The 14,792-nt window shown below is 42.0% G+C and overlaps 1 protein-coding gene across 1 annotated transcript in view; it reads left to right on the forward strand.

Moving 5' to 3' along the window:
- Positions 1 to 12,777, forward strand: part of slc51a (solute carrier family 51 member A) — a 30,160-nt gene extending 17,383 nt beyond the window's left edge. The window contains exons 6-9 of the mRNA XM_062976918.1: positions 2,956 to 3,067; positions 4,684 to 4,830; positions 5,842 to 5,947; positions 10,318 to 12,777. Coding sequence (XP_062832988.1) covers positions 2,956 to 3,067; positions 4,684 to 4,830; positions 5,842 to 5,947; positions 10,318 to 10,457 — 505 coding nt within the window. The 3' untranslated portion in view covers positions 10,458 to 12,777. The remainder of the gene's footprint in view (positions 1 to 2,955; positions 3,068 to 4,683; positions 4,831 to 5,841; positions 5,948 to 10,317) is intronic.
- The last annotated feature ends 2,015 nt before the right edge of the window (positions 12,778 to 14,792 follow it).

Here is a 14,792-nt window from a genome sequence, read left to right on the forward strand (position 1 = left end):
CCTCCCGGTTGTAACAACACAACCACACCACAAAACCACAATCCGGACCCACAAAACTCACAACAATGCATCGTGACTATAACAACACAACTAAACGCCCCAGAAATACGAAACTTGGCACACAACTAAACGCCCCAGAAATACAAAACTTGACAACACAACACAAAAGCCTTGCCTCCCGGTTGTAACAACACAACTACACCACAAAACCACAATCTGGACCCACAAAACTCACAACAACGCATCGTGACTATAACACAACTAAACGCCCCAGAAATACAAAATTTGACAACACAACGCAAAAGCCTTTTCTCCCGGTTGTAACAACACAACTACACCACAAAACCACAATCCGGACCCACAAAACTCACAACAACGCATGATGACTATAACAACACAATTAAATGCTCCAGAAACATGAAACTTGGCAACACAACATAAAAGCATTCCCGCCCGATCTTAACAACACAACCACACCACAAAACCACACTGGACCCACAAAACTCACAACAACGCATTGTGACTATAACAACACAACTAAATGCTCCAGAAATATGAAACTTGGCAACACAACATAAAAGCATTCCCGCCCGATTGTAACAACAAAACCACACCACAAAACCACAATCCGGACCCACAAAACTCACAACAGTGCATCGTGACTATAACAACACAACTAAACGCCCCAGAAATACAAAACTTGGCACACAACTAAACGCCTCAGAAATACAAAACTTGACAACACAACACAAAAGCCTTTTCTCCCGGTTGTAACAACACAACTACACCACAAAACCAAAATCCGGACCCACAAAACTCACAACAACGCATTGTGACTATAACAAATACAAAATTTGACAACACAACTCATCCACCTCCCCAATCCCTACATTCACACTTGGCCTCCAAAAAAACAATTACAATAATAACAATGAAAACAACAACAACAATAAGAATCAACACCATCACAGGCAAGAAACAGCCAGGCACTGAGGCTGAGAGGCCAGTCAGTGCTACACTGGGCCTCCAAAAAACAATACAGTAGCAACTAACTTTTCCAACCTTCATGACCACAACAACAACAACAATAATAAACACCTACACAGGCAAAACAAAAAAAGGACCATTGTACCACAATAAAAATATAACCCGCACTCAGCAGAATCAGACATTACAACTAACAACAAACCAAAGACAACAGGGATCTCAAGCAATTATCAATCAACACAAAAATTGAAGAAGGTAACAAACTTCAAATACTACTACTAATGTGAGTATAAAGAAGGTGGAGGTCACAGCATAAATACAACCTAATGTAGACTGACCAACACCACCAGACTCAGCCACAGCAACGCGTGGCCGGGCACAGCTAGTAATATAATATATTGTATGTACATACAACTTGTAAGCCGCTCTGAGTTCCCTTCAGGGTGAGAGAGGGTGGGGTATAAATGTAACATATAAATAAATAAAAAATTGTTGTTTTTTGGGGGGAGGATTACACTACAAATAAGATATGTGCAGTGTGCATAGGAATTTGTTCGGTTTTTTTTTAAAATGATAATTCGGCCCCTCAACAATCTGAGGGACCATGAACTGGCCCTCCACTTAAAAAGTTTGAGGACCCCTGGTTTAGACAGACACAGAGGCATTTTAACATCTTTCCAGCTTCACGATTCCGGCCACAGGGGGAGCTGTTGCTTCACCGTCCACTTGGTGGCTGTACTTCCTCATTCCTTTCCTCGTGTTTTGCTGGCAGTTTTATGGTGTTGTAAATTAGTTAAATTAGCCTCCCGCATAAAGCGTACCTAAATTTTCCCTACTTGACAGATGCAACTGTCTTTCGGGGCTGCATAGGTCAACAGCAAGCCGGGGCTATTTTTAATGGTCGGAGGCTTAACCCGACCCGGGCTTTGAACTCATGACCTCTCGGTCAGTAGTGATTTATAGCAGCTGGTTACTAGCCAGCTGCGCCACAGCCTGGCCCCATTTGCCTTTGGGAGTGGCAGTCTCCCAAAAAAGCACAATTATCAAAACCAGAAGGACTGAAAACAACAACCAGCTCTAGGATCTATTTCAGAGGAAGGAACTGACAAAAACATTTTTGGATGTCTTGCTGAAAGGACTCTATGGAATTAATTAGCTCATTAGAAGTAAAGGAATTATGACGAGGATGATGATGATGATACATTTCATTTATCACCCAACTCTCCTGACAGATCAATAACTTAAAAGCACACACTTGTTGAACAATTGAAGATAGAGAGAGATTATGATGATGACAATGTGATTTTTTTATTTATACCCTGATTTTTCTATCTGCAAGGAAAGAGAAACTGGGACATTTAAAATACTTTAAAAGTAGATGATATAGGGCCCTTCCACACAGCCACATAACCCAGAATATCAAGGCAGATAATCCACAATATCTGCCTTGAACTGGGTTAACTGAGTCCACACTACCATATAATCCAGCTCAATGTGGATTTTATAAAGTTGTGTGGAAGGTGCCATGGTGGGGCAGTGGGGAATTAATTGGCACAGTCAAATCAGGAAGGTTGAAGGTTTTGCTTTGAAACAATTACTTTAATGCAATTTCTTTCTGAGTTGTAAGGAGTCGATAGGGTGACTTGGAGGCCTCTCATCCATAAGGTTGCCATAAGATGAAGCCAATTTGATGGCAGCTAACAACAATGCAAACTAATTTTGCACTGGCATCTGGTTTGCAGTAATTGATGTAAGCTAAAGACCAAAGAAGGAAATGTGAGGAGAAGAGAGAAACTTGGACATTTTAAAGGCAGCTGAAAAAAAAGCGGGATGACACAGGATTAACCATGAGTCGCTGGCACATCAGGACAATTGGGGAGTTTGGAACGACCGGCTTGACCTTTGGTTGGGAATTTCCTAAGAGCAAACTTGGATTTCATAACAGGCTCTACCCTTTTCTCATTCCAGGCGAAAGCTACGGATTCTGATCCTGGGCACCTTCCAATATGCCTTCTTCCGAGGCGCCTGTGCCTTTTTGGGGCTTGTTTTGACCGCGGAAGATCTGTATGACACAGCCGATGTAAGTGGGAAGTTTGTGGGTCAAAATGTATTATTATTGTTTGTAACACAAGACCTTCTTTCTCTCCTCCTCCTGCTCTGTCCCTTACCTAACAAGCTCCCTTTTTGTCCTGTTTTGTCTTTCAAGAACAGCCTTAAAACACTGTGGTAAGTAAATGGAAACTGCTTTACTTCAGCAAAACATTAACAACAGCACACTCAGTGGAATAATGCAAAAGGAAGCAAGGAAGTCTTAGGGCAAGCACAGTTCTTAGTCTCTGATAAATTCCCAAATCAAATAGCAGTCTTACTTCAGACAAAGAAACAGCAATAAATCCTTAGGAGCAGTTTCCCAGATGCAGACTCGAAGCAGGCACAAGGGGAGCGAAGGCTCAGGCATTAGAGTCAGTTTGTTACCAGCAAGAGCTGGCTGCACCTGCTTCTGCTTTATAGTGCTGAGTCCCCTCACAGCTGCTAGAACAATTCCCAATTACTCAGCTGCATTTCTGGCAGCTATTCTAGCTGAACGACATCTCTGCTCTGCTTCCTTTCACCTCTCCTGAAAAGTGGGTACTTGCAAAATCTACTCCTCAGATTCCAACTCACCGTCAGATTCATGAACACTTTCTTGCTCCCCTTCCTCTTCTGAAGAAGAGGAATCCCTAACACTTTTTCAGCAAGTTTGCTCTGCAGTTCACTCTTGGGGTTCTAAGCAGGATTTCACCAACCTTTATTAAATGGAGTACAGCTCCTGTATCTGTTGGGGAAATCTTCCAGAACTTTGCAAGGATATGGATGTTTGTAATTACACTGCACTTATTTTAAATTACAAGGGGGGTGCAACATGACCATGGAGTCACAGGGAAGAACCTAGAGAGTCTTGGACCAAATCCACAAATAATCAAGTCTGCAAAAGTCAAAACAGTGAATGTGGAAGAATTACTGTATTTCTGGTATCTTTTCTTTCTACCCATGAAAGTTGACCCACTAGCCAAAAGCAAAACACAGGTTGCAAAAGTTAGAAAACAAGGATTTATTAGGAAATTTTGTACAAAATGGGGAAGCACAGTGTGATCTGACAGCTGGCTCGACTGACACATCAAATGCTCCAATGACAGTTTATCAATTTCCTGCCATTATGAAGAGCCAATCATCGAAGACTTTAGAGAATCCTGAACCACTCAGAGCACAGATTCTACCTGGATTATTTTTCAACCGATCAGGAGCTGGCTGGTTTTTTTGAATCGCTGTCAAATGAAATAAAAATGCTCTGGAGTTGCAATTGCAGAATGTCAATACTTTTAGAGTGCTTTCTTCACTGACATCCTTTTTGACCATTGAGAATAAATACCTCTGTTTTTGCATTCGACCAGTGTGCACCTCATTCGGCTTTCTGAGAAGCTAGGCACGCCGGGTCTCTTAACTCATGGTTTTAGAGGAGCTGAAATCACTCAACAATAGGACATGCTTTCGAATACTTAAATGTGTCTCTCAGGTCTATTCTCAAGCGCAGGTTCCATAACTCAATGTGATGCAGTGGTGTGTTATGTATTTGAAGTTGCATTGCAAAATTCCAGCCAACAGGAACGACAATAATATTGCCCACGTTCTTCCATTTCATACTTTCCTTGCCTTTAGATCTCAGAATACAGCGTGGCTCTTTGGATCAACACCACGGCCGGCGTCTCCACCCTCTTTGCTCTCTGGGCATTGGGCATCCTCTTTCGTTCTGTCAAGATGCACCTGTCAGAACAGAACGTGGGTGCCAAATTTGCGTGCTTCCAGGTAAACCTGTCCTATTTGCTTTTAAGTAGAGGTTGAGGGATTTAAATCCCCAACTCATACTTTGCTGTGAAAATGTCACAGTATCTCCTCCAACCCCTTGCAGACTCAGGTCTCTTTGGAACTGCACAATTGTAGCACCTTGATTCCACTTTATCTGCCATGGCAACATCCTATAGCATCCTGGGAGTTGTAGTTCGTGGAGATATGGGTCTTACTGTAATAATGCTATCATTCTGTAGTGTGAAAAGGCACAAGATTCCAGAGCAGTCATAGCAAAAAACAGCATCCCTGTGGAGCAGTGATTGGCACAGAATCAGGAATCCTTGCAATAATCCAGTGGCAGAGAACCATGTTATTATGCCAGTATGACGGGGAGACGAGGTTCAAGAAATAGCACCCGGTTTGGTGTCTTTTAGTGAAGTCGGAGTGGTATCAAACTGCTGCATTGGTATAGTGTGAAAGAGTCAAAGGTTGGATCTACACTGCCATATAATACAGTTTGAACTGCATTATGTGGTCAGTGTAGCCTCTTATATGTAATGCAGTTTGAACTGCAATATATGAGACTACACTGACCATATAATGCAGTTCAGACTGGATGATATGGTAGTGCAGATCCAGCCAAAGAATGCCTCTATAGGGTTGCTGTGAGTTTTTTTTGGGCTGTGTGGCCATGTTCCAGCAGCATTCTCTCCTGATGTTTCACCTGCATTTGTGGCCGGCATCCTCTCACAGCAATCCAGTGATTCTGGCCATGAACGCCTTTGACAATACAATGTCTCTATACTGTAGAGTCTAATAACCATGGCTCAATGCTATGGAATCTGGGAGTTACCAAGTCTTTTGCCGAAGAGTGCTGATACCTCACCAAAATGCAACTCTCAGGATTCCAAAGTAATGGGCCATGGCAGTTAAAGTGGTATCAACCGACATTGATTCTACAGTGTAGATGAACCCAAAGTCTCTAATTCTGGAGCGTCTTCCCAGACCCACCTCTGTTGTTCTTTTCAGGTTCTCCTGATTTTGACAGCGCTGCAGCCCTCCATCTTCAGCATTTTGGGGAACGGCGGACAGATTGCCTGCGCCCCACCATTCTCCTCCAGATCGCGGTCCCAGCGTGAGTTTGAGAGCCAACCTTGTTCGTTTTGGGGCCCACAGGGAAGGGATTTAGAGGGGTCACTTGAGGACATCTGTGAGAGCAGGAACCCCAACAGACATGGAAGGCACCAGCTGATGCCAAGGGGATGGAGCATAAACCTCCTACCTACATCCAAAAAGAAACATAGGATTTTACACCCAATGAAATGAGGGAAAAATTTGCAAACTGGAGGCTGAAAAAGGCATCAAGTCTTCCACAATGTCCCGTTGCATAGGGACTTAAATCAGTGGATGGTCATTGTCAACTATTAACAAGTGTTTAAAGGTCAGCCAACTTCCTTCTAAGAAAATTTTTCTTCTTAATAATAATAATAATAATAATAATACTATGATGATGATGATGATGATGATGATGATGATGATGATGATGATGATGATAAGACTATGGCAGAAACCAGTGCAGGTGGTGATGGGCACACTGGGTGCTGTCCCGAAAGATCTCAGCCAACATTTGGAAACAATAGACATTGACAAAATTACGATCTGCCAACTGCAAAAGGCCACCCTACTGGCATCTGAAAATACATCACACAGTCCTAGACACTTGGGAAGTGTTTGACTTGTGATTTTGTGATATGAAATCCAGCATGTCTATCTGTGTCATACAATATAATAATAATAGGAGCCCCCAGATGGCGTAGTGGACTAAGTGACTTGAAGGTTGGGTTGCTGACCTGAAAGCTGCTAGGTTCGAATCCCACCCAGGGAGAGTGTGGATGAGCTCCCTCTATCAGCTCCAGCTCCATGCGGGGACATGAGAGAAGCCTCCCACAAGGATGGTAAAAACATCAAAACATCCGGGCGTCCCCTGGGCAACATCCTTGCAGACGGCCAATTCTCTCACTCCAGAAGCAACTCCGGTTGCTCCTGACACGAAAATAATAATAATAATAATAATAATAATAATAATAATAATAATAATAATAATAACAACAACAACAACAATTTATATATTACCCCTTGGCATGCAAAGAGCATCATAAAGGAAGCTTGATTTTGTTCAAAGCTCACAATAGTGATCTCCTTATAATAATATTACGAAAAACTTGTGTCTGTTTTTATGTTATCATATCAAAGAAAGGCATGTACAGTAGAGTCTCACTTATCCAACATAAACGGGCCGGCAGAATGTTGGATAAGCGAATATGTTGGATAATAAGGAGGCATTAAGGAAAAGCCTATAAACATCAAATTAGGTTATGATTTTACAAATTAAGCACCAAAACATCATGTTATACAATACCTTTGACAGAAAAAGTTGTTCAATACATGGTAATGCTATGTTGTTATTATTGTATTTACGAATTTAGTACCAAAATATCACGATGTATTTAAAACATTGACTACAAAAATGTATTGGATAATCCAGAACGTTAGATAAGCGAGTGTTGGATAAGTGAGACTCTACTGTATGTATGCACATACATACACATACCCATCCAAACACACACACACACACACACACACACACATATATAGACTAGCTGTGCCCGGCCACGCGTTGCTGTGGCGAAGTCTGGTGGTCTGGGAAATAAAGTATTGAGGAATTGGTGGTAGTTAAGGTAAAGGGTCAAGGTTTTCTCCTGACGTTAAGTCCAGTCATGTCTGACTGTGGGCGTTGGTGCTCATCTCCATTTCTAAGCCGAAGAGCCTGCGTTGTCCGTAGACTCCTCCAAGGTCATGTGGCCGGCATGACTGCATGGAGTGTCGTTATCTTCCTGCTGGAGCAGTACCTATTCATCTACTCTCATTTGCATGTTTTTGAACTTCTGGGTTGGCAGAAGCTGGGGCTAACAGTGGGGGCTCTCTCCGCTCCCCCAATTCAAACCTGCGGCCTTTCGGTCCAGAAGTTCAGCAGCTCAGCGCTTTAACACGCTGCGCCATCAGGGGATATTATTTCCTAAAGGTTGTGAATATACAATATTTCTGATTTTTTGTCTGTTGGAGGCAAGTATGAATGCTGCAATTAGGGAAAATGATTAGCATGTAATGGCCTTGCAGCTTTAAAGCCTGGCTGTTTCCTCCCTGAGTGAATTTTTTGTTGGGAGGTGTTAGCTGGCCAGGATTGTTTCCTGTCTGGAATTCCCTTGTTTTCAGAGTGGTGTTCTTTGCGATATCAATTAGATAATCTGTGGAAGAGGCCTAAGTGAAGCCTAACTCTGCCTGTCCCCTGGAGTGAGTGGGTTACTAGGAGACCAAGTGGGCGGAGCTTAGCCTTCTAACTGGCAGCAATTAGATAAAAACAATTATTCCTCTCCCTCTAATTAGGACTTTATTTTTCTTTTCTTTTTGTTGTATCAACCTAGAGCCGTGGATGATGGGTTGTGTTGTCAAATTTCGAGGTTGGGGGGCCTGTAGTTTTGTTGTTTTGTCCGCTGCCCTGATGCCATCACTCTTTTATATATATAGATATATAAAGAAAAAGAAAAAAATGATTAATAACAAAAAGAGGAAAATAATAATAATAATAATAATAATAATAATAATAATAATAATAATAATAATAATAATTGTGCGGTTTTCTGGCATTGTATATTTTTGCCGCTTCTGTGACTGTTCATTTGGGTTTTGATGATTCCGTAGCCCACTTGTCAATGGATGTCCAGAATCAGCAGCATCCACCGCGGTCCTTTTTATCCTGGGCGACGACCGAGCCAGTATAGACTTCGTTTGGGTTTGTTTCTCCATAATGCTAATGGGTTAGGTGCTCTTGGTTGTGCTCCTCAGCTGAGGCCTCTCTGGCTTGGTTGGACCTGCCGGTAGTTACACTACCGCCAGCACAGCCCTCAGTCATCATTGGAGCAGTTAAGCCCCCCCACCACGTCAAGGTGGCACCTGCGGGGGGGGGGGGGGGAAGAACAAGGTTTGGATCATTGATGTTGCCATCCCAGGTGACAGTCGCATAGATGAAAAACAACAGGAAAAAAACTCAGCCGCTATCAGGACCTCAAGATTGAACTTCAAAGACTCTGGCAGAAACCAGTACAGGTGGTCCCGGTGGTGATGGGCACACTGGGTGCTGTGCCAAAAGATCTCAGCCGGCATTTGGAAACAATAGACATTGACAAAATCACCATCTGCCAACTGCAAAAGGCCACCCTACTGGGATCTGCACACATCATCCGAAAATACATCACACAGTCCTAGACACTTGGGAAGTGTTCGACTTGTGGTTTTGCGAAACGAAATCCAGCATATCTATCTTGTTTGCTGTGCCATACAACGTTGTTGTGTTGATGATAATAATAATAATAATAATAATAATAATAATAATAATAATAATAATAATAATAATAATAATAATTTTAAAATTTTAAAAAAGAGAGAGAAAAAAACAGGTTGTAGACTTCCATCTGTCTTTTACTGGCTCTTCATAATCTTTTCCAAGAAAAATCATATTTATTGATAAAACACCATGTCCCTTCATCCTCCTTAATCTCTAAGGTTGTGTCGATTCAGCAGATAAGATCAAACTTCATCTGTTTTAAATAATCCTTTACCAGGTCCCAATTTGTTTCTTTCTTTGGTAAAGCTTGATTTGGGGATAGCCAATAAGTAAGTCTCTCCATGTTCATTATCTCTATAACTTTGTTTAGCCAATCCTCCTTTTTTGGGATCTCCTTTTGTCTCCAAATCCTAGCATATGTTATCCTCGCGGCTGTAATGAGATAATTGAACAGAATCTCTTTGCTCTTGTCATCATCAATGCCAAACATTCCCAATAAAAAGTATTCAGGTTCCCTGTGAATCATTCACTTGAATGATTGAAATGCTAACCTAGCTCCAAACGGCATGCAATTGGTCTGAAACCCAGCATGGACATGTCAGGGGATGATGGGGTGCAGAGTGGATTCCAAAATTCATCATCCCGGTCTCACCTCCTTCTCCAGACTGTATTCCCATGCTGAGAAACAGCACTGGTCAAACAAACACTCCAGCAGACGAAGTCCAACTGTTGATTAACTTTATTTACATGATCTATTTACAGTTGCATTTCTCGGCTTCAGAGCATAGCACTCATAGTCCATCTCCAGCGAGAGCTCAAGCCGAACACCACAGATAAGATAAAAACCACATTCCTCTGTCCAGAGGAAGTTCCCCCAAAGGCCGGAAGTCATGCCTGATAGGTCATAGCAATCACAACAGGCTGTCAGTCAAAACTAGCCTGCTGTTAACCATTTCATCACTGAAAAATACACACTCCTGCTCATCAGCAGTAAATACTTGATTTACATTTCATACAAAATACAACCTTACTCCAACAGGACTCACCGCTCCACAGATGTGGGAGATTCCAGCTATAGCTCTCTCTTTTATTTCCTTTCATAGAGATGCACTGCCAGCTCCTGATCGTAGAGACCTTCCTCATGACCATCTTGACCAGGATGTATTACCGGAAAGCGGATGACCAGTCCGGCTGCTGTTCAGCTGGATCTCCAGAGAGCACAATAGAACCAAACGGTCACTAAAATGAACGGAATATGGAGGCGGATGTTAGAACCACATAGCTGTTTCTTTTTAGTAACTTTTTGGATATCCCAATTGGAACAAACAATGGCTTTTTTCAGGGAAACTGTTTGCAATTTGCTAGGAGAAGCAAAAACGCAGGGGGTTTGATGCAGCTTTATGACCACTGCAACCACGGACATGTTGAGCCACCCATGGCTTCCAAAGGACTGCAGACACTCATCCAATTGTCAAAAGAGAATACGTTGGTGAATGTATGTTGTGAGTCTCATTATATAATATCGGAGTTATGAGAGACTAACTGTATTCCACCTGCAAAGGGTTTGCTTCAAGTGAATACGAGGGTTGAATGAAAAGTAATGCCTCCACCTTCGTAACTCCTCAAGAGATGGCAGTCCTGGTCTGCGGTAGATCCTGTCTTGTTCAGTAGATTCTCCTTGTGAGGAATGGTTTTGAATAACGGCTGAGGTTCTTTCAGGCAAGGGGGAATTTAATTACTACTGCCACCAAATTGTCAAGATCTTAATTAATGCCGGCCACCAATTGTAAAGGGGCTAATTATTAAAATGACTGCCACCAATGTGGAAAGATGGAACCACAAAAGATTCAGGGAGGAGACCTTTTACTTTGTATTCCTTTTTTCTTATTATTTACTTCAGATGGTAGCGTACTTAGTTTATGATATATATGACAGAGGCTTCCATGTTGGAAAAATAAGAACAAGTTTATTCAGGCACAAAGCTTAGTGGTTACATTGATGTTTCTCACATAGAGGTATTCTTCTTATTAACAGTTACAATTCTCAAATAAGATGAATCAACTCTCTAAAATATTACTTCTTTCACCTAAGGTAATTAAACCTTATTCCTCAGCCACTTCTATACCACAGTCACCCCTGTGATGTGCTATCACAGCTTCTCTGTTCCTTACCAGGACACAGATTATACCAAATAAGTCACCAAACTTATTTTAAACTGACTCAAAATGACCAATTGAGTCTCCCTGATCCCCTAACCTAGGATCAGTCTTCCCTGTGCCTCATCAGAACACAGACTGGCTCTCTTTTTTTTAAACTCTGCTCTTCTTCAGCTAACCGGCAGTTGGCTCCGCCCACTTCTCCATGGCAACCAGCCTCTGAGTGCTGAGAGGAATAACTGCAATACTTATGCTTTTAAAACACAAACACACAATTAAACATAACATCTGTATACCAAAAATTTGTACTTCATTACACTCCTCTACAGTTAGTTCTATCTGGCGGGAAGCCTTAGCATTGAACGGTTGTGTTGTTAAAGTGTGAAGTATGGAACCCTGCGCAGATGGTTGGTCAATGCAACTTAAGCAACGTGCAGTCATTAAATTCTTGACCGCAGAAGGTGTCACCCCAAAGGAGATTCATCAGAGAATGCAAGCTGTTTATGATGCTTGTGTTGATGTGAGTCCTGTGTGTCATTGGGCAAGTAAGTTTAAAGATGTTGAGGTGGGAACATCTGACTTGCGTGACAAACAAAGAGTTGGACGTCCTGTGACAGCAACCACCGAGTTTCACAAGCAAAAGGCTGACAGATTTATTCAGGACGATCATTGTATCACTCGGAGAGAAATTTCAAGTATAATCGGCATTTCACAAGAGTGTGTTGGTCACATTATTGCTTTGCTTGGCTATCGGAAGATCTGGTGGGACGTCGGTTGCGGAAACCGAGTGTCGACTTCTTCCGTGATGGCTTCAGAAAACATGTTCATCGCTGGTAGAAATGTATCCAATTGTCTGGTGATTATGTGGGAAAGTGAATAGTGGTAGTTAAAGAGCACATTCTAAGGATTATTTCTGTGTTTGATTTATTAAAATATTCCCATCCGAACCCAAGTACTTTTCATTCAACTCTCGTAGAAGCAGGTCCAAAGTAAAGTTGGTGGAGAAGGAAGTTAAATTGAGTTTCTTCTACCGCCTTTCTTCTCTGTATTCTTATTGGCATCAACCCTCCCATAAAACCGTCTTTCATAAGCAAATAGTTCAACCATGATGCAGACTTGCGGCACTGATCCATCACTTTGGACCTTTCCAGACAGACCCTATATCCTAGGATGTGGTCCCAGGTTTTCTGTGTATCCTGGATTATCTGGCAGTGCAGACTCATATAATCCAGTCTAAAGCAGAAAACCTGGGATCAGATCCTGGGATATAGGGCCAACCTGGAAGGGACCTTTATTTCTCTTGCATAGTTTTTTTTAACGATCTGTGTCTGAGGTGCCATTGGGATTCAAAAGCTGGCATGATGTCCTTTGCAGTTTCTACTTGTCCTAATAAAGGGATCACCATAATGCTCATTTTTCATTGTGTTGTACATTATAACATGGAGCATACATTGTTGTGGCTGTTTGCTGTGATATTTGGAGATGTGGCCAGAATTGTGTTGGTGTCTTAAAGATTTCTCTAATGCTGTCATGCCGTGCGCATCATGTTCTAAGAAGTATTTGAATATCCATTAGTCTCTCACTTATCCAACATAAATGGGCTAGCAGAACGTTGGATAAGCGAAAATGTTGGATAATAAGGAGGGATTAAGGAAAAGCCTATTAAACAGAAAATTAATTTATGATTTTACAAGTTAAGCACCAAAACATCCTATTTTACAACAAATTGACAGAAAATGCAGTTCAATAAACAGTAACGTTATGTAGTAATTACTGTATTTATGAATTTAGCACCAAAACATTGCAATGTATTGAAAACACTAACTACAAAAACATTGGCTACTAACAAACTGACTACAAATAAAGATAGAATTGCATAAAATGAACTTACAGTAGCAACATTGTTGAAAATTAAATCCATAAAAAGTTCCTAGAGAAACATTTGTGGATCCGGGCGGGATAATCCAGAACTTTGGATAAGCGAATGTTGGATAAGTGAGAGACTACTGTATGATCAATTTGAATATATGGTAAATTGAGAATATTATGTGAGACCTTGTTTGTTAGGAAGTTGCCAGTCCTTTCACTTGGTAAGTAATAGGCTTGATCGATCCATGAAAAATTTGATTCTAAACTCGTTTCAAAACTAGAGGGGGCAGTTTTTCGTTTTTGTTGCTAATAACGAATTTGGCCCCCAAAATTTTTCGAAATTAACGAAAATTCGTTATTTTCTAAATTAATTCGTTAATGGCGGACGCGCATGCGCGGTGGCCCAAAAACAGCCCGAAGGGGGGGGACTTAGGGGGCTCTCCCGCCCTCATTTTTTGAGTGATCTTCTTCAAACTTGGTACAGTGGTAGAACACATTTAACACTGATAGCTCACCAAAATGTGGAACGTTTCCCTTATCCTCTGATTTTTGGCAAATTTTCATAGCTTTTATAATAAACCATTTTTTAATAATTGCAGAAATCTGTTCCTGGTTTGAAAGTCTTATTTCCTGTTAAATTGGGTTGTCTTTACTGTGAAAGTCATTGTTCTACTTCAGAAACTTTGTTTTTGTGGCTGAAACTTTGTTAAATTGGTGTGTGTGTGATATATATTGTGTATATATATATATATATATATATATATAGTCCCTGCTTATGTGTGTGTGTGTGTGTGTGTGTGTGTGTGTAGGTAAAGGTAAAGGTATCCCTTGACGTTAAGTTCAGTCATGTCTGACTCTGGGGGTTGGTGCTCATCTCCATTTCTAAGCCCAAGAGCCAGTGTTGTCCATAGACACCTCCAAGGTCATGTGGCCGGCATGACTACATGGAGTGCCATTACCTTCCCAGAAACACCCAGAAAATGGGAATTCCAGACAGGAAACAATCAGGGCCAGCTAATACCTCCCAACAAAGGATTCCCCCAGGTAGGAAGCAGCCAGGCTTTGAAGCTGCAAGGCTATTCAATGCTAATCAAGGTGACCAATTGCAACATTCACACTTGCCTCCCACAGACAAGAGTTCTTTCTCCCACCCTGGACCTTCCACAGATATATAAACCCCACTTGCCTAGCTTCGCACAGACGTCAAAACCTCTATGTCTGCCACAGATGTGGGTGAAACGTCAGGAGAGAATGCTTCTGGCACATGGCCATAGAGCCCGGAATACATACCACAACAGTGTGATCCCGGCCATGAAAGCTTTCGACAACACAACCACAGTATCCATTCAAGTTCATGTAGCGTGGTATGGACTGGAGACCTGTATTGGGGGGAGGGAGGGTGCGAATCTGGGCCCCTGGGAGTCGTAGTCCTCCCTCCCTCCCTCCCTCCCCGGGAGCAGCCGAGGACGGGCCTGGCCCACACCCCCTCGCATCCCGGGCCTCTTCCTCCTCACCGCCGGGCCCCTCTCGGTCTCTCCAGGCCTGAGCTGAGG

This window comes from Anolis carolinensis, chromosome 3 (genome assembly GCF_035594765.1).
Source record: "Anolis carolinensis isolate JA03-04 chromosome 3, rAnoCar3.1.pri, whole genome shotgun sequence".
Classification (NCBI taxonomy): Eukaryota; Metazoa; Chordata; class Lepidosauria; order Squamata; family Dactyloidae; genus Anolis; species Anolis carolinensis.